This window comes from Lonchura striata, chromosome 23 (assembly GCF_046129695.1).
Source record: "Lonchura striata isolate bLonStr1 chromosome 23, bLonStr1.mat, whole genome shotgun sequence".
Lineage (NCBI taxonomy): Eukaryota > Metazoa > Chordata > Aves > Passeriformes > Estrildidae > Lonchura > Lonchura striata.
In genome coordinates, this window is record NC_134625.1 from 1,109,036 (window position 1) to 1,128,963 (window position 19,928).

Below are 19,928 nucleotides of genomic sequence, written 5' to 3' on the forward strand. Positions count from 1 at the left end.
GTAGGTTAATTAATAATTTATCAATTATGAACAGAACATAGCACGATTTGATTATGTTTTGAATTTAAAGGCTCTTTCACATAAGCAATAGCAGGAAATTGCTTGTTGCCTGCTTAATTTAGTCTTTTAACTTCACAACTAAAAGGACTTTGGAATGTCCTCACCTCCCTCCCAAACCATAATCTTTCTGCTGGCTCCTGATTGATAAACGTGCAAAACGTACAAAACACGACAAAGCAGACAGACAACCTTTATCACTCCAAACTGTGAAGCATATAAACCATAATTCAAGCACTTGCTTTCAAATACTGAACTGATGTGTCCTGCTAACTCAGTATTTATATCCTGTCACTTCTTTTCTTACTGAAATACCCGTTTTCCTTCTAAGTGGGAAGTGGGTTAGATACAGTACAGAAAGATCCACAACCCCAGCCTGAAGCCCGGCCAGAGAAACACACACAGAGCTCCAACCACAACAGTCCTTAACTGTACAACTGGGTTCTTTAAATATATTATATTCTATAATATATAACTTGGAGCAAACCACATCTTAAAAAAAAAAAAAAAAGCCTACAAAAAAAAGACTAGGTTAAAAAGAACAATATTATCAAGAAGATGGACAGGCTATTAGCCCTTGGCAAGCTGGACAATGACTGTACCAAAACATGTTGTAGAGAACCAAATGATATGGCAGAGATCTGTAAGACTTTCTACACTTTTATTCTTCTCCATCTTTTGATCTCATTCAGCACATCTTTTGATCTCATTCAGTTTCAAGGTCATGTCAGAACAGTCACGAATTCATCTCCAGTATGTGCAAAATTCAAAAATATTTACATAGACAGATAAAACAGCAAAAGTAAAACCAAAACTAACAGCCAGGGTCGTGGCTTGAAGTATTTCTTCAGAACCCAAGAGACAACAGTTTGGGCGTATTTTAAAACATATTCCAACCTTTTAAACCAAGGTACAGTTTGTTTCCACTGATAAAAAGGTTTCTATGTTGAAGAAAGCTAAAAGAGGATCTTTTTTGTGAACATCAACTTTTTCTTTTCCAATACAGTCCCATTTGCTGACAGACTTGTATCTCATTTCCCTCTCCTCCATGGTCACTCACTCTATTACAGAAAAAAACCACTTTGACTATCACCCTGTCTTTGACAGTAACCTGACATGAATGTGAGTTACAGTAACTCTGGTGTAAAAGACACCATCCTGAGTCACTAGGTAACAGTAGTGACAGCTAGACTCCAGTAAAAGCAGATATCTTCTCAATGACTTTGAAAAGCCACTGAATAACCCCTTCCAAGCAACCTTCCCAGCTTAATGAAGATCCAGGATAACTAATTTGTCTACAACTGAAAGTGCACAGGAACTGTATTTGCTGGAAGTCCTTTGGATGAAAAAAGTACAAAGAACAGCAAGACATTCCTTACATCATCAATTCTACAGGACCTGGATTTACACATCTGGATTGAAACATTTTGTTTTGCAGGTACAGCATGTTTTGTTTTTTTTTTCCTGTGGAATTTCTACCCAGACATGGCAGTGCTGACCCTGGAGAAGCAAGGGCAGAACCCAGTCCAATTCCAAGCCATGGCTGGGGTTAGGCAGCCACAGGTGGTTGGTTGGATAGAGGATGACAACAGGCTCAGGGAAGTTCTTAGAAAGTGATCCATGTTCAAACCAGTGTTTACAGCTGATCCTGAGTCTGCTTTGGAGATGGAGCTGTTGTCACAACCACAGTGGACACTGCTTTAGTTGAGCCAGAGACTGTTCCCTGCTGGAGATGGGAGGCTGGAACTGTTTGAATTCGCACCTGTGTGAAATTGAAAGAAATAACTCGTCTCAGGAACAACCTGGTGACACAATGACTGCACTTACACTGTACTCTGGTGAAGTACCTGCCTCTGCTGCCAACAAAAACTCAGTTACTCGAATGACATCAAGCACCAAAAACACTGCCAGAACAAAATATGTCATAAGAAGATAATTTCATCCACTGCCCACATGAGATGGTGACAGGAGATTTCCAGATTAGAGAGGAAGGCTTGAAAACTAGTTTGAATAAAAACCTGTATGTCAGCTGCCTTTATGCATTTTCAGAAGAAGGACTTGGATCCATTGAATATCTCACTTCTACAGACTTGTCAATATCAGCTGTCAATGCAGATTAATTATTTGGAATTATGGATCACTAAGTTTCCAGACAGAACAATGGATATGCAAAGCAGTTATGTGATTTCTTCAAGAAAAAGTAACCCACAAAAGCCAAAGTACAAAGCACTACAAAGACTGTACAGAAAAATCCTGACAGGAACTTTGGTTTTACATTCCTTATACTGGCAATGCTTCAAAAGCATTTTAAAACTTTATTTGGATGTAGAGAATGTAAAGGTGATGATGGATTCCATGTGCTTAATGCAGGCACTACGACCAAGATGTGTGCCTGTTTTTTTCCGCAACCCCATGTATCCAGTGTAAAGTCCTCAAGAAGATGTTAGGTCATTAAAAAGCAAATAGAATGACCATTCTACATGCCCTTACCTGTGTGGCTTGGCCTTGCTGCTGCAGCTGCTGTAGTTGCTGTGCAGTCAGAAAACTCACAGGTTTGTTCCCAGCAATCAGTTTAGTCCCTGCTGGCATTGTAGTCAGGATAATATTTCTGCCTAATCCACTGATGCTAAGGAAAAATAATTGTTGAAAGGTTAGTAAACAGCACAGGAGGCTCAATCTTTCCAACTCCAAACCATTCTTCAATTGCTAGTAGATTATAGTTCTACCACATGTACTAACCATTTTAAGTGGTGGGTTTTTTTTCCCCACATAAAACTGGCAAATGTACTAGCGAAAAGCTTATGTCAGTATTTATAACTGACAGAGAATTAATTTAGCACACAAATCACACCCATTAACTCTGGACCATGCATACACTGGGTTAGCCTGATCAGACCTGAACACTTCTCAATGCGGGAAACAGCTGAGTACATGAAATATTAACTAAGGGAGACACTATCAGAATTTATGGAAGAATTAACAAAAAGCCTTCAATATCTGAATGCCAGAGGAATTCTCACTAAGGCAGTTAACTTCTCTTGAATGGAGAGATGGCCTCAGATTACACGTATTCTTCAGTGTGTTAATTCTTGCTCAAACACACAGAAAGAATTGAACAGCTGATTTCAAGACACAGAATGTTTCTTCTTCGGTGTATTTGCTAGAACCCGTGTCCCAAAATAAATAACTAAAAATTGCAATCTCATTGCAGACACCATATCCACTCAGTTTCTTGCAGCTGATGGGCCTGTTCACAGACTGGAATCCTATTCCAGCCTCTGTCTGATTGCTCCACAGACCTTCCTCAGCTGATTTCTAAAGCAAAACTACAAGATGCAAAGCACTCACTTGGTACCAAGGTTGCCCTTGATGATGGGGGCAGTGACCACGCTCTTGCCCTTCACTGGCTGGCTGATCACTGACAGGGGTACTGTGATCCGTGTTGGAAGTTTGCCCTAGGGAATGGGAAGAACACATGAGGAGCCATGGGAAGCTCAGCAGAAAAGCTGCTTGACAACATCTGCTGCTTTGTGGGAGTCCTGTGAGCAGAAACCAGCAGCATCTTTGCTGATGGAATCGGTGCTCCAGTTCAGGCTCCTTAAAATTCACCTCCCTCTCATTCACTATGCAGCTGCCTGGACCCTGAGAATCCACATAATCTTTGCACCACAGGATCTATGATTTTCATCCTTAGGAAACAATCGTGTCATTTAGCTTATGTAACCACAGTACAGTTTATGGTGCCTTCAGATTTGGGCACTAAAATAGCATTAAAGGGCAAAATCAGTAAAAAACTTAATACTTAAGTAACAAGCACTTCTAGTTCTGAATGTTCTATGATACCATTCCAAGGGAAATTATTGCTAAGGTGTGGGCTGCATGAGACACAGAGCTGCATGAGGCAGGACTTCAGATGTGCAGTTTATTTCATTCACTTTAAAAAGGAGATAAGGGAAGTATCTGACTTTTTGGGGGCATTTAGCTGCAATTTGAACACCATGAAATGAGTTGCAGATTCATACCCAGAATACAAGTTGTGGCTGCCCCATCCCTGGAAGTGTTCAAGGCCAGGTTGGATGAGGCTTGGAGCATCCCGATCTAGTTGGCAGCATCCCTACCCATGGCAAGGGATGGCACTGAATGAGCTTTAATGTCCTTTACAACCTAAAATTTACTACCTAAATACAACCATTGTATGACTGCCATATTAATTTGAGTCTCTGTGGATGCAAAGAGCAGTTTTCAGCCATAGAACATCACTGTATTTTGGCACCCCCCTTCTTTCCCCACCCCCAGTGAGAACTCGGCATTACTCACTGCCTGGGATGTAGATACCACTGTGGTGCTGACAGGCACCTGCCGCACAGCTGTGGCTCCTGTGCCAATGTTTATGGGGGTTCCCGCAGCTCCTGAGGCCACAGCAACTGCTTTGGACACTGTGGCACTCACGGTGGGTAAGGAGGTGTGGCCTGTGCCAGCAATGCTCACCGCCGAGGACGACTGCACCTGCTTAGCATGAGTGGCTACAGTTATGGTCTGCCCGGCTTTGGGGGGTATCACCCCCAGCCCCTGCACAATTCTGATCGTGGCAGCTGGCTTGGCCTCTGTGGATGCCACCGTGGTTATGGCTTTGCTCTTCTGGTCTGCCACTGTCACACCCAGGGCAGGCATCAGGCGGAAAGCAGAACTTGTCGGCTCTGCAGTCTTTAAGTCAGGAGTCACTTTAACCACGGTGCCTCCGGCTGAGCTGGTAGAGGCAGGAGACACCGTGCTTGTCTTGGCTGAAGACTCAGCAGTCTGGACAGGGGTGGATGTCACATGCAAAGTTGCAGAGATGCCTTTCCCACCAGCACTGCTTCCTGCAGCTGCTGTGAAGAGGTCCTGAGTCAGTTTGACAGTAGTGACTTGAGACTTGGCCAGGGTGGCCATCATATCTGGAGTGATGCGCAGCACCGTTTGTCCCTTCGCGTCTGTGGTGATGGAGGATGGGGGCAGGCGCAACACATCCTTCCCTTGGATCCGAAAATTGGTTGCTGTGAGTGGGATGCCACTTCCAGCCTGGGTCTTCACGCCAAGTTGTCCTGTAATAGCCACCTGTGAGAGATCAGAGAAATGGTTCCATTAAACTGGGACAAGGTCCAAGGCACACTCAAAGCAGAACTTCCCAACAGGATGATATTTGCTCCCACTAGAATGCAAGTGGAATAAGACTAGCAGTTAGTACACTAATGAAAATGGGTCTGGTTGTTTATCAGATGGCATTCCAAATCCCATCTGAAATAGGAAATACTGGTGGGACTGGTTTCTTTTCCAAACAAAATGAAGAAGAGATCACTAAAGAACCTGCACAAACATATTTTTCACCTGCATGTGAAAACAAAACCAGTAACTGTGTCAGCCCACACAGTCCATCAACTCACACAGCATTATAGCTCCCAAATGTTCACATCTGCACAACAGGAAACAATCAGGTTGTGGAGCCCAATTCCAAGTCTCTCCCTTCCTCTCACCTGCTTGATGATGTTCTGGCCAGCCACATTCTGAATAATAGTGGTGGAGGAGGTGCTGGCAGCAGAACTGCCTGGAGAGCTGGTCACTGGCTTCACAGCAGGGCTGGGCATCGCAGGCAGTCCTGTTACAGTGATACCTGCCTGGCTGGCCATGGAGCTTCCTGCTCTTGGCACCTGCACAGGGCTACTTTGAGCTTTTACAGGCAGAGTCATCACAGCCTATAGAAGAGAGGAGGAAGACTATGGGCAGACTACCACAGTAGGAACGGTCTAGTGATTCTTGGTATTGTGTTAGCTTGCAAGTTCAGGGGAGTTCACAAGAATTCTCTTGCAAGGATTCCAACTGCTTGGAATTGTAGTAAGGTGGGTGTCAGTTTCTTTTTCCAGGTAATAAATGACAGGACAAGAGGAATTACCCTCGAGTTGCACCAGGGAGTTTAACTTGGATGTTAGGAAATTTCTTTCCATGGAAAGGGTTGTATAGCATTGGAACAGACTGCCCAGGGCAGTGGTGGAGTCACCATCCCTGGAAGCATTCAAAAAAATGTGTGGACCATGCACTTAAGGATATGGTTTAGTAGTGAACATAGTAGTGTTGCTGTGTTCATGGCCGGACTTGATGATCTTGACAGTCTTTTCCAAGCTTAATGATTCTGTGATTCTAAGTTCTATGGCCTTTTTATGTAATGCACAATTTAATGACGCCAGGTAACTACATGAAAAACAGAGCACTGAACAGTATTGCATATGTAAAACTGTTTCTGTGCTCGTGCCTACAGTTAGCGCATGCTCCAAATAAGCACAGAATGCCTGTGTATCACACCAGAACACCACAAGTCAGATTAGATGTCAGATACTCTACCCCTTCCAACTCACCTGAGGGAGCACTTTGGTTTGTGTGGCTGTAGCTGGAATACGGATTTGAGGCACTGACGTGGGCTGCTGCTGCTGCTGCTGCTGGGTGACCACTGGGGCTTGCTGGGACATAGCTGGGAGGCTGGATTGGGCAGTGACCACACGGACCTGTGGCAGGCCTGAAGAGCTGCTGTGACTGACCACACGCGGGGTGGGTGCTGGCCCCGGCTGCACCTGTGAGCTCTGAGCTGGGGACAGCAATGTCCCCAGCTGGGGCATGGTGGGAGAAGACACCAGGAGAAGGCTGCAGAAAGACAGAGCCTGTAGGTCAGCAAAGATGTAGGAAATTCACACAACCACAGAATCACTGAGGTTGGAAAAGACCTCTGCGATCATTGAGTCCAACCTGTGACTGATCCCACCTTGTCACCCAGCCCAGAACACTTTGTCCTTGGTCACTTCTAGGGATGGAGACTCTACCACTTACCTGGGCAACCTCTTCCAATGTCTAATCATGCTTCGTGATGAAACTTCTCCTGATGCCCAACCTGAACCTCCCCTAGTACAGCTTGAGACTATGCACTCTTGTCATGCTGCTGTTTCCTGGGTGAAGAGTCCAACTCTCACCAGCCTCCAACCTCCTTTCAGGGAGTTACAGAGAGTGGTAAAGTCACCCCTGACCCTCCTCTTCTCCAGGCTAAATAACTCCAACTCCCTCATTACTGAATTATACAAATTACTGAAAAACAGCCAGCAGCATTCCCAAGTGACATAGGGGACAGAAGCAGTACCTCTGGCTGGGTTTTGCTGGCTCTGACCCAGCACCAGATACACTCTTGCCAACCGCAGACACCGGTGGGGGTGAGATGGGTGTTGCTGGCAATGCAGGGGCAGTTGGTGTCACTGGAGTCACAGGAGTTGGTGGCATGCTGGAGTCACTGAGGCTCAGCTGACTAGGTTCTGCTGTGCTGGTGGGGAGGGCTTTCACAGTACTCTCCTTGCTACTTGACTTCTACAAAGAAACCACATCCAGCATCACAATATCTGGGGTTAATTGCTGCACCTTACAGTAGGCTGAGTACTTCAACCTGACTTCTGTATGGTGGTGAATGGCTCTGCTGTTAAATCATATCAAACATGACTGACTGCCTTTGCCCAGCTACAGTCCTGGATGAATTGGTGTGTTTGGCTTCTCCTGCTCTCAGGGAAAAGTGCACCTGAGTTGTGACAAACATTCAGAACATGCAGACTTCCACCTTGGTTAATGTGTCAATAGACAAGTACTTCAGAAATATTTAATATCAGACATCCAAACCCTGACGGTTTCCGCAAAGCAAGGAGGAGAACAGACGTGTTCCAGACACTCTGTTACAAATTAACCTCAAAACTAGATCTGGAAGACCATCCCTTTGATAGGGAGCACAGATGAGAGGCTAGCAGTAGAAGCTGTGTGGAGGGAAAGTTCCCTCTCTCCCTGTTCATTTTGTGCACTGACTGATTCATACACATCATAAATTGCTAACTCAAATGTGGTAATTTTCATCACTTGCTATGGATGCAGAATTTATGGATTAAATTAAAACTAATCTCCTTCTCAATCCCAAAAGCAGCTGTGCAACCCTGAGCAAAGAAATCTACCGTTTTAGCTGGAGGTTTTGGCTTCTGAAGAGCCTTCTTGGCCTTTGCTGCAGCAGCTTGAGCATGATGGATCCGTTCTGCAAGGACAAATTAATGGTTAGAGCTCCTGAACACAAGCAGACTCATTTAAGGAAGAGGCTAGGTAAGAGGTGCGGATTCTTCTTCAGACAAGGGATTAAACACACAGTCATGTAACAGTGCAAAGAAAAACATCTAGTAAATTAGCCAAAAAGGCTGAAAATAAGACACATAAGAACATACATCTGCAGTTCTTGGGATGGTATTTTTCAAACAAATGCTTCAAAGTGACACACTGCTCTCTCAGACTGGGTTTAAGTGCTGAAGGAGTTAACAACATAAGCAAACTGACTAAGAAAAAAAGCTACACTGACAAATTAATGTTCATTGTCCATTTTTATAAACATTTTTAATTCTTAAGATATCACCAACCCAAACGTACCAAACTCTTCCTCGCTCCTGTCCCGGTGCAGGTAGATCCACAACTTCCGCCCAATATCGTATTTCACACAGGGATCTTTCTCATAATGCAATCGGTCCAGAGCACCACTAACAACAGTGTTAACCTGAAGTTCAGAATTCACAGATTACAAGATATCCTTTGCTGGACTAGCCAAGACTGACAAATAGAAACATGATCCTATTTGGTATAAAACCTGAGTAAGCTGTGAACAATCTCTGAATGAGATGTGACTGAGGGCAGATATTGCAGCACAGGATGGTGTTTGCCACCTTGGGTTAAATGGAGCTTCCACCAAAGCTCTGAAAATTGACGGTTCCTCAATCTAAAATGTGAGCAGCTCTATGACTTTGTTAACTCTGTGGCTTTTCTAGCTGGCTTTTCATCATCCAAAGTTGGCACAGATTTGCAGCAGCTCATCATAGTAGTATACAGCTAGCTTCCTTTTGCTCATCACAGCAGCATAAAAACTATTGGGCCTTTGCCACTGAATACTGCCCGGAGTGTATTTTATGAGAATCTGAGGCCAGACATGACATCCAACTTACCTGTGCACTTGTGACATCTGGAGCTAGGAATTGGGAATCTTTGAGCAGCTCACAGATTTCAGCTCGAGTTCCCTCCCCATTAGGAAGGCGAGCAGCAGCATCACGAACTGAAACACAAAACCAGAGCTTAAACTTCCAGCTGTAACTGGACAGCAGTACTCAGGTACTCCATCAGATGAAATCTGGGACTGCCCTATTACCCTTGCTGTCACAGTGCCTACTTGCTCAAAAGCCCCAAAAGTCCCTCAAAAATAGAAGGAGAGATTATAAGGGATCATTTAAAAATACATCAACTGTGCCAACTTTGTGCTAATAGTGATGAATTTGAGGAAAAGCTTTCAACCCCAATACAGATTCCTGAAGTAGGTGTTATAGGGGTCAGAGGAATGATTTTCTTCTTTAGAAAAGCTTTTCTAGCCATGACCTTACCAAGGGATAAAATGGTGACATATGCTGGTCTGTCTGAGCGCAGGAGAGAATGTTCCCGGGCTTTGTTTAAAGAGGTTTCCTTGTCAAACACCCCCTTCACAGGACCAACAACTGACTCAAAGCCATGCATCCGGAAGGTGAAGGCTTTGTGGGGCTGGCTGTAACGGTAACGCTCCTGGAGATGGACAAATGAGCACTGACTTTACCAGGAAACATACAGCAAAGCCTTATGTCATATTACCAAGTAAGTTTTCATTCTCTAGAGAAAGCCTTTTTAAACTAAACGCTCAAATACCGCTATATAAACTTATTTTGGATCAAGAAAATCACAAACTAGTTCATGCAAAGTACAACACTCCACCTAAGCAAGGTGTGCAGGTGCAACACATTCACTGTCAAGCAGCTGCACAGACTAGAGAGGTGCCAGAAATACAAGAGATGCATCTTCTGTCCCCCTCCTCCCTTTATCTGGCTGAAGAGAAATGTCCAAAATTTAAATTATAAGTTCTGCAGACAGCACATGGAGAGATGGGAGAAGAATCCCCATCATGTGCTTTCCCTCTAATTCCCACTTGCATCAACAGGTAAGATAACTAACTGGATGGGTGCACTTATTGACACTTATTTTTTGCTTGCACATATACATGCCCAAAAAATAAAGAGGTAAGTGGGGGATGGAGAGGGATGGCAAAGGAGACCGAGGGGTTGGCACAACCAACTGACACTATAAATTTCATTAATTTTACCCAATTAGTATTTACCAAATTCATTTTACCCACTGGAAATACTGATGGTTTTGAAACAAGGCTATGTCATTAGCAACTTTTATGCAAGGCCAAGATACTGACTTCAAAGCAGAAGCAACATATCAATTCTTCACATTAACTACATTTGTTTAGAGCATAAAACTGCCATCCTACACAAATTCTCCTGATTTAGTGGCCAACTGTTTTAACAAGTGCCTTTAAAATGAAGATTCTCTTCTTACTTGCTCTTGAAACACCCGTTTCTCCTCTCCAGTGCTAGGCCGGACTACATAGTCAGTCCTTCTGAAACAAAGGTCACCATCAGTTCTGAGCACAAGAAGTCCACAACAGTCCCAAACAATTAATCCCCTCATCCTTCTGCATATTCTTCCAAACAAATCCTTAAAGCATTTATGGTAACAAAAGTAAGCCCCAAAGAGATCTTAAAATATGCTGTGTGCACTACCTGAAGTCAAGCAAGCTAGACTGCAGCTTTGCTCTGATAATATATGTGAACTTGGATAAAATTAGTCAATTTCATGAAGTCCAGTTACTGCACTTATAAATCCAAACTATCAAATTTTCTCCTGTCCCTGTAGAATTGTTTTATTTTAAGATCCAGAGGCACAAGGCCCAAATCTCACAGCTTCAGCAGCACTGCAAAAGCTTTCAGTGTTACACACTTACACTCTGGGCAGTGGCATGGCATCCAAACTGTCTTCATTTTCCTATTGAGAAAGAAATGTCAATGTTGGGTAAAACACAGTCAGGTTTTGTGCTCCAAGAAGGTAATTTTTATCTCACGCACTTTGAAAATGGTCTGGTCTTTGGTCTCCAGCCAGAGATGAAACAGTGCTGCCAGTTCCTTCTCATGATCTTGGTAACTTCCTAGTAAGAAACCACAAAAATGTAAAAACAGAACTCTTTTAATTCTTAGGAAGCCAGATGCTTGTAATTCGCAGTCCTCTCCTGTTCCCCTTATCTCCTCAATGCATCACTAGTCACAGATGTTCAAACTGCAATATTTGAACACCTCCAGACTTAGGAAATGCTAAATCCCAGTGATTCCCCTGTGCTGGTACAAAAGATGGTGCTTCAACTCCTAGCACAGAAGGCAAGATGCTGTTTGGGATACAGTCACCTGTTCCCACTCTCCAAAGTAATCCCAGTTACTGAATCCATGAGCAGAAACACTTGCCTACATAACCTCCACCAAAAACTGTGAAAGGGGATCAGAGGAAAAGCTTCCTGACTGCATATATCTCCAGGTTGAAGCTGCAAATATAACCACTAGAATCACCACAGTTAAGAATGAAAAATTCTGTGTAGTAACTAAAGGAATGAACATAAACACAGATCATGTGTAGTTCAATCAGTATGAGTCTGAGCACATTGATCATTAAGTTGCTCTTTGGTTCCCACTTTTAAAAATGAGAATAGTATCAGTTTGCTCTACAGAAAAGCTTAATTCCTTTGCAATTGTAATAATTACCAATTACTCTGAATCATTAGAAGGCATGCTCTACAGAAAGGAAAATATGAAGGTGTTCAGACAAATTTAAAGGTTGACAAACATAGTTAAGTCAGCAACAGAAAGAAATACAGCCCAGTGCCTTTGTTCATTTATGCTCTGTCTGCTGCCAATACTTATGAACACCTCAAATCCAAAACATATATTACCTCAACTGAAAGAAAAGAAAATGCCTAACCATGGAATTAACAGCTCTGTTTCTCTCCAGGCTGCAGAAAGATGAAAAGTAAAGTCCTAGAGAAAACAATAAACCATTACTATAGTACACATCATAGAAGAACACAAGGTACTCACCAAGCAATTTCCACTGCTGAGTTTTCTCCTTGAATTCAACAAAAGGTGAGAAGCTGGAAGGAGCATCTACAGTGACAAATGTACATGTCGGGACATTATACCATTGTCCAACCTCAAAATCCTACTGTGGTTATGCAAACTGTCAAGTGAAAGACTCACAGTGACAGAGAGCATTTTAAATGATTATGTAAGTGCATCTCTAAATTTATCCTTGCCCCTGGGAAGGGGATAGGATCCCTTTATCACCTTGTGAAGGTGAGCATCTCAGAGTGTAAGGGCAATCACAAGGAAAGAACAGAACAGGATAATGAGCCTTCCAACAACAGGCTGTCAGCGCAGAGCCTGTTCCTGCTGTTCACCATGTTCAGATGAGAAAATGGGATGAGAGAATTGCCAGTTGAGAACTTTATCTTCAAGCTGAAGAGGAAAAAGAAATATGAGGCCCCAGGGACTGTTATTGTACAGTGAAAATTCATGGGCTCACGGGAAGAGAACTTGAGATTTATTGAGTATTCACCAGCATTATGGACAATATGCTGCAAGGCCACCAAAATCTGTCTCTGCCTTTAAAACTTCCCACTAAGCAAATTAGAACCACAGAATAATTCAGTTTGAAAGGAATGGCAAAAACTCAGCTGGCCCAAGCCCAAAGTGGGTCAACCTCATGTTTCAGTGGATTGCTCAGGGCATCATCTAGTTTGATTTTTATTACCTCCAAAGACAACTACAACTTCACACTGTGGGGCAAGAGACTAATTCCTTCCTGCTTCAAACACCCTACCTGAAGCCATGATCAGAACATGAGAAATTGACTGTCTAGAGGAAATTTCATACTTGGGAATCATGCTGGGTCTTATCTATTATCCACATGCAAAACAAGTCAACCACAACCAAGACATGTCAGCCAAACAGCCTCTCACAGAAACACTGCCAACAATACAAGGATTTTTTGTGGCAATGAATGAAAAATTGATTCAAGCTATAATGCAAACCAGCACTGACTAGAACAGAGGAACAAGCACAATTAGTATTTTTAACATCTCTTCTTACCTCTGCTATCACCTGCCAGATACTGCAAGGCAGGTAAAACCAATTCAGACCAATTAGGGGCAAAGGAGAACCAGTTATTTAGTGCACTGGCATGAGAAGACTGCCAATCAAGAACTTTGTCTTCAAGCTGAAGAGGAAAGAAAATAGTTTTATTAATGATTTCACAAGACTGTCTTCACAGAAAGCAAACCAGCTGAACATATGCAGGGGACAGAAAGGTTTTCATGTACATGAAATAATCACCTGACTTTTTCAAGTAACCACAGCACCAAAGAAGGGGAAAACACTTCCCCATCTCTGCCCTTAATATAGAAAATATATCTAACCATGATCTCTAGAATGGGAATGGAAAGACTCACAGATTCCACTGACTAAACTCATGAAACATGTTAAAACTAGAATGTAGCAGCACTCCCCCAGGGTTTAATTTCTTTAATATGCAATCTAAATCTTGTAATTTACAGCAAAGTAAGTCTGAAGAAAAGTCACTATTACAAAGCTATAAGCTCCTCTATTCTTTGATTTTGCTTCCTGCAAAGATTCCTAGTAAGTGGGTGGCTCCTTACCACAGAGAGAATAGCAGGTCCTTCCAGAAACAGTATCTCCAAAAGAAGGGAAAAGAAGCTGGATGATATTTCATTTATTTCAAGGCATGGTTTCATATCTTCAAGAGGTCTTCAAAAGAAAGAGAATGCAGAGTAAGTCCTCTGAGTAAATATTCACCTCCATATACAAAGATGAACATCACATATTTTACACATCCCAAACGCATGAAAACACAGCCTGCCAGAGTCCCACAAAAACGTGAGCTAAAACATGTCTTTTCCATACATGCTAGGTGTTCAGGCCCCTCTGGAACACTTACTCTTCTTTGACAGATGACAGGGGGAGAGGGGAAAAGTCCTGAGACATTGATGGGAGTCCATCTGCATTGCCAAGAGAGTCAGCCAAATCTTCCACCTCAGATTTAATAATCCTTGGCTTCTTTTTTTTCTTATCTTCCTTGTCCTTCACCTTTTTCTTAAGGGTTGCGATGTCAAATAAGGCTTCAGATAGGATAAAAGTTAAAAAGAATACTTAGACAGCTTCTTACTACACCTTATTGAGAGTCATAAACTATTTAAGTATGTATCTAGAAATGTATGTTGTGTGCACTCATTCACACCTCAACCATTCCACCTTTCCAGCTGCTGTCATAAATCTTCACTTTCCCCCTCAACAGAAAACCTCTAGTTTTTAAACCAACATATGTGAAATAAAAAAAGCAAAGGATCCACCAACTTGCTAAGGAACCTTTCCTGCCAGCATTCACTCGAGTCATGATGTCCTCAAGAGTCAGGTCTGTTGTGACTAGATCAGGGTGATCCTACACAGGAAAATGGTAGAGAAATTAAACTGAGAAAGGACAAAGTCTTAAGACAGCAACAAGGTGAAGAAGTACCCAAGTACTAAAATGCACCAAACTCAACCAGGATCAGCTTATTAAATTATTTACTGCAATAAAATTTGGAAGTCTTCTAACTCTAATCTAAAATTTTGTCCCTCCAAAACACCTAACTAAAATTACAAAATCCTTCTACCAAGATAAATATGGCCAGGAGCTGCATCTATACACTGACAATTGAACCCAGGTTGCAATAAAGAGCTAATGGGTGGGTGCACACAGAAAATAGCAATCATTTTGTCACTCAGAAGTGCCCTGATCTTTATGGCAAAGAGACAAAAACATCAAAGTTAAAATGTGGTCCCACCCCCCAAGACTTTTTAGCATCTTACAGGCTGACGTTTTCGTTTCTCATGGTGTTTCTTCAACATCATCTTTAAATCACTTTCCCCAAGTTCTATCTTGTCTGCAATGAAAATAATTATTTGCAGTTTTCCACTATTGTTACCGTCCACACTTCTTAGAATGCCATTTTCTATCCATTTACACTTCCAGCAACCTCCAAATTTCAGTAACAAATTTCTCCATCTATGAACTTCCTTCATTTGTTCATTCCAGTGCTTCATTCAGTCATCAGACTTCACTGCTGATACAAGCAGGAAAAAGAAGCCAGTACCAGCTTGAAGAGTTTGCAGAATTTAGTACAGTCACTATAGGAGGGATTCTTAAGTATTTTGAACTGGACTACGCTAATGCTTCAACCACTGAAGGCCAAATATGACAGAGGAATCAGTAATATTACAGAAACCAGGACTCTTGTGTCCAAATACTGGCCTTGGAAGAAGAAAATTATAAAATTGGGAAAAGAGCCAACTATTCTGGAGACTACAAAAATGAAGCATCACATGATTTCCCATCAAACAACAGATTTTAAAGGTGATTTCCTGCAATGTCTCCAGGTAATTCTCCCCCCTCTATCCATATGGACCCCTTGTTTGGTTCTCACCTGCAGTTTTCATGTCCAAGGTTGACAACGTGGGGATCACTCTCAGTGGAACTGGTGGACTTGAACAACGTGCTGGAGAACTTGGAGGCCAAGAGATTAGATCTAAAACAGAGGTATAAATTTACTTCTGCAAGATCTATCACCAATCTGTTTAACTATTACCATGTGTTTATTAGATCCCAGCCAGTGGAAGTAGAGCCCAGAATCAAAAATGTGTCTTTTTCCATGCACACCTGGAGTCTTCAGTTCAGCCCAGGGCATTACCTTCTTCATCAGAAGACAAGGTAGTGTCCCCACACTCCTCTTTCACTTCCCTCAGGATCTTCAAGTAGCGCCGATGCGTCCGTCTGTCTCGTTCTTCTGAGTCGTATGTTGGTGGGAAGTACTTTCTCCTTAGGGTCATGTCAGGGCCTCCTTTCCTGGCTAATTCCAGCAAGTGCTGAAAGGAGAGACTCATGTGACAACAGCTATGTCAGCTACAGTGCAGTAAGCCAGGACAGGTAAGCCCAGCCCAGATAACTTCCAGCAAGGTTACCATGTGGTGCCATCAGCACCTCAGATCTGTGCAACGGGAACATTAGGAAGGATCAGTATCTGCCACACACAAGATTTTAAACCTAGCATTTTATACTATCATATAAAGGGGAGGAAAAAAAGAGGTGAAATTTCTGCACCTTCTTCTGCACATGTAACTCTATCTGTCATTTTACATGATGTGTTGACAAGAACTTAAATCATTGGTGTGAGGCATAGTTTCCACACAAACAATGTAACAATGTGTCCTTTGAAAAAACCATTTTACCTCTCATGGTTACAAAGAAAATAACTTCCTATGTATTTCATACTGTTGCCAAATTAAGTTGTGGATGCCCCATCCCTGTTAAGTGCTCAAGGGCAGAAGCAACCTGGTCTAGTGAAAGGTGTCCTTGCCCATGGCAGGGGATTGTAATGAGATGAGCTTTAAGGTTTCTTCCAACCCAAATCATTCTGGGAGTCTCTATTTCCCCCAACATTGTAGGACATTTTATAAAGACATCTTCTTCATCCATACATACTAAATGTTTCAATGTCTACGTGTAATGAAAGATAAATGAGCAACAAACACATTTCAGTTGGCAAAAATTTGCTCACAGAAGTATCCATAGAGGAAGACTTTACCAGGGATTTGCAGGAATGAGAATCAGAGGTTTGGATCCACATATTTTCTAACTGTATTTAGCAATTGTAGTTGCTTCAGAAATGGTAAACAAACAAAGGCAGAATGACTTGTTAAGAAAATAGTAAGGTGTAAATGTGCAAATGCAGGAAGTGGGAACAAGGTGGACATGAAAAGAAGATGGGTCACACAAATAAGAGCTACAAGAATTATACAACCCAAAATCTGAAAATATAGCAACGGGTCTGGAGTTCCCTCTGGCCCACTGGAAAATCCAGAAGCATTACTCATTCAGTTCATTAAAGGAAAGGCCTCAGAGAACTGTGACTGCACTTTTAATAAAGACACTTTTAATAAATACCAGAGCACACTCACATTGCGGGAAGAGAGGATCTGCTTGAGCAGCCTGTAGAAGTACTGCTGCTGGGCACTCAGGTAGCGCTTGTACTGTGACTTGTAACAGAGCTGCCGGTACTTCACCACCTCGGGATTGAAGTGTCCATCTGTAACAAAAACAAAACACATAGCTGGGTTTTCAACTGCTCGCTGAGAACTTGCCCCAAACCCACAGGGAAGCTCACAAGGCTGACTGACCCCGGAAAAGTTTCTGGGCAATGTGCAGAGGGTTTCCAAACCAAAAGTTCTCCCCACTGAACAGTGCTGAGATAAGTTTGTTCTGATACTCTCGGTTGTTCTCAGGGAAGTGAGGCAGGAATTTTTTTAGGTGCTCTTGCTGCTCATCTGTCAGGACCTCCTGCCACGTTGACAAACTGACAACCTCAAAGAAGATCTCAGGCTAAAGAAAGCAAGAAAAAAAAATAAAGAAAGCCATGTCCTTGATCATTTTCTAGCCCTTGACGATTTTTAAGTAACACCAGTCATGAGACAGTGTTTTAGAAAACACAGGAAACAGTAGAGTATAAAAGCAAAAGTCAAGAAATTGATACTACTAACAAGAAAACAAATTCAAAGCTTGTAACAATCTTCTTAAAGGCAATTTAAAAGTAATAAGAACATAACAGAATTGATTTAAAAGAGATTGTCCTGAGATTAATCAAACACTTGACACTTTTCCCAAAGTAGTCAAAAACACCTCCCCTCTCCAGTTTGCTCCATGAGCTCCAAAAAGAAAGTTAAACATGTTGTTATGATAAGGTGAAGTGTCTCAGCACTACTCACATCCTCCAGGAGGTCCTCGGGCAGACTGACCCGTGTGGTGCCCAGCATGCAGTCCTCCATGATCCGTGTGCAACTGCCCTCCAGCTCCAGGGGGTCTGTAAGCATGTGATCCAGGGAATCCATCCTCCAGCCCTTCTGCTCCTGGACAACGACAGCAAAACCCTCAACAAACAAAAATCCCAAACCCAGATACATCAGATAAACCCATCCTGATGTGAGGAGTGACAGAAGACCCACTTTTGATGGGTGTTTGTTTAAATTGAAGCTATGGAGTTGGCCTGCAGGCCTGTGCATGCATATATATACATATATATCTGTATATATCTGTATATATATGTGTATGCATGTATACATACATACACATGTATATATATATCAAATTTATACATACACACACACACATATATATACATAAAACATTCATATAGAAGCATTTACTCTTCAATTACAACACAGGTCATGCCAATGGAGAAGTGCTTTTCCAGACAGGTAGGTTGGGAAGTACAGCTGACCCATCACACTTTCCTTCCCACCTGCAGGAACTGTTTTCAACACTGCTAATCAGCAGGACAGACTACATTTAAGTCCTGAAGGCGGTTTTAAGGGGCAGAACCGAAGGTCAGGTCTAAGGTGGGGTTTGCCTCAGGTTGAAGGTCTGACAGGGCCAGGAGCCCAGTCCCCTCCGGCGCGACACAGCCGGACCGCTCTGAGCTGCGAAGAAACGCATAAAACACGCGAAATAAAAAAAAAAAAAGGGCAATAAAACGCCACAATAAACAGGGTGGGACAGAGAAGAAAACAGAAAAACAGGTTTATTTCATACCCCTCACGCGGCCCGGCCGAAGGCGGAAGGCGGCGGCGCTGCCGCGCCTGCGCGAACGCCCCGCCCCCCGAACTGCGCCTGCGCGCGGCCCCGAGCGGCGGCCGGCCCCGATGGCGCCGCGGCCTCCAGGAGAGCTGTGTTAGCTCCACTGGAAATACGGCAGCTGTAGAATGCTGCAGCCACCTGACAGTCACACATCCATACGGCCTGACTGCAGTCCTGTGCAGTGGATTAGTCATTGAGATACTGTGCTAATATTACAATGAAGTGCTGAAAGGCTGAGTATTTTGAATTTTAATGCAGCAAATTTTCATACAGCACGCGGAGGTTCTTAACTGTGTCTCCACACCTTTACCCACTGCCAGCCCCGCCAAGGACGCACAATAATAGTTTCTAGAATGACACTCATTTAATAAAGTATTGATAGGTTAAAGTTCAGGATTGCAGGTGAGAGTAAAGCAATGTACAGAGAAGCTCTAATCTGTGACACAACCTGGCACATCATAAATCACAGAGTGCAGGTCTTAGCCAATCAGCGAGGAACAGAGTCAGTGCAGAAGTTACAATGGACTCTTCCCTAACTTCTCCGTTTTTAACTTAAATTTAGGTTTAACTTGAGTCATGTATCTTAGTGAGTGATGGTCATACCTTGGGAGTGGATATGTCAGGATAGTACCTGAAATAACGCTGGGATGGGGACATGAGTCACTCCTACAGGGATTTTGTCATGGTTTGCTGATTTAACAGACATCATCCTTAATTTCCTGTTTTCAGATGCTATGCGGCTGATCAGCTAGAAGGAACTACCTTTTAAATTTAAAAATAGTTTTTAAAATTTTTTACTTTGCAAGGGTTTCAACAGAGACAGAGTGGCTCCACTCCACTTCCCCCTGCCCCCTGGACTGTGTTGGGGGAGGTCGGAAATTCTGTGATCCATCCAGAGAGTAGCAAATGTATTTCCCCATGTTATTTCTATACTGTTATCATCCCATCTATCCACACCCCACCTGAACACCATAGCCCAATGAACAGATTGGTCATCGCGAGTGATTAAAAAAAAAAAGAGAAACAGATTTATTATTTTCAGGTTGGTTTGTTTTTTGTTCTTTTTTTTTTTTTTTTTTTACACCTGCCAAGTTGCACAAGACTCTGAACACAACAACAGTCACCAAATGTACATTAAACATACAGAGTTAAATAATAGATGGGGCCTGAGCAGTCCAAGAGATGCACGATCAGGGTGC

General features: G+C 42.7%; 1 protein-coding gene across 4 annotated transcripts; it reads right to left on the reverse strand.

The window, feature by feature from the left end:
* Positions 1-699: 699 nt before the first annotated feature.
* On the reverse strand, positions 700-18,752 carry NFRKB (nuclear factor related to kappaB binding protein). 4 transcript variants are annotated; one of them, XM_021531067.2, is made up of 27 exons: positions 18,685-18,750; positions 18,395-18,572; positions 17,862-18,002; positions 17,277-17,478; positions 17,058-17,185; positions 15,791-15,965; positions 15,527-15,628; positions 14,913-14,986; positions 14,418-14,502; positions 14,002-14,182; positions 13,703-13,811; positions 13,137-13,263; positions 12,087-12,152; positions 11,070-11,149; positions 10,949-10,989; positions 10,504-10,564; positions 9,516-9,690; positions 9,087-9,193; positions 8,521-8,644; positions 8,061-8,137; positions 7,214-7,434; positions 6,444-6,726; positions 5,568-5,786; positions 4,375-5,151; positions 3,406-3,512; positions 2,548-2,683; positions 700-1,819 (listed from the first exon to the last, which is right to left on the reverse strand). In XM_021531067.2, exons 3-27 carry the CDS (start codon positions 17,982-17,984, stop codon positions 1,694-1,696), a joined length of 3,906 nt encoding a protein of 1,301 aa, XP_021386742.1. In that variant the 5' UTR covers positions 17,985-18,002; positions 18,395-18,572; positions 18,685-18,750; the 3' UTR covers positions 700-1,693. The 4 variants fall into 4 exon arrangements, with proteins under 4 accessions (XP_021386742.1, XP_021386743.1, XP_021386741.1 ...); XM_021531068.2 differs by lacking the exon at positions 18,395-18,572 and having other exon boundaries at positions 10,504-10,561; positions 18,685-18,752; XM_021531066.2 differs by lacking the exon at positions 18,395-18,572 and having other exon boundaries at positions 18,685-18,752.
* Between the last annotated feature and the right edge of the window lie 1,176 nt (positions 18,753-19,928).

What these genes read in the sequence shown, in the direction of transcription:
- NFRKB (XM_021531066.2), bottom strand. Translation starts at nt 17,984, where the DNA reads ATGGATTCCCTGGATCACATGCTTACAGACCCCCTGGAGCTGGAGGGC. An exon ending in GCCATGCCACTGCCCAGAGT is followed by an intron (nt 10,565 to 10,948) that starts GTAAGTGTGTAA and finishes CCTTTGTTTCAG; the next exon opens with AAGGACTGACTATGTAGTCC. An exon ending in AAGGGCAACCTTGGTACCAA is followed by an intron (nt 2,684 to 3,405) that starts GTGAGTGCTTTG and finishes ATTTTTCCTTAG; the next exon opens with CATCAGTGGATTAGGCAGAA.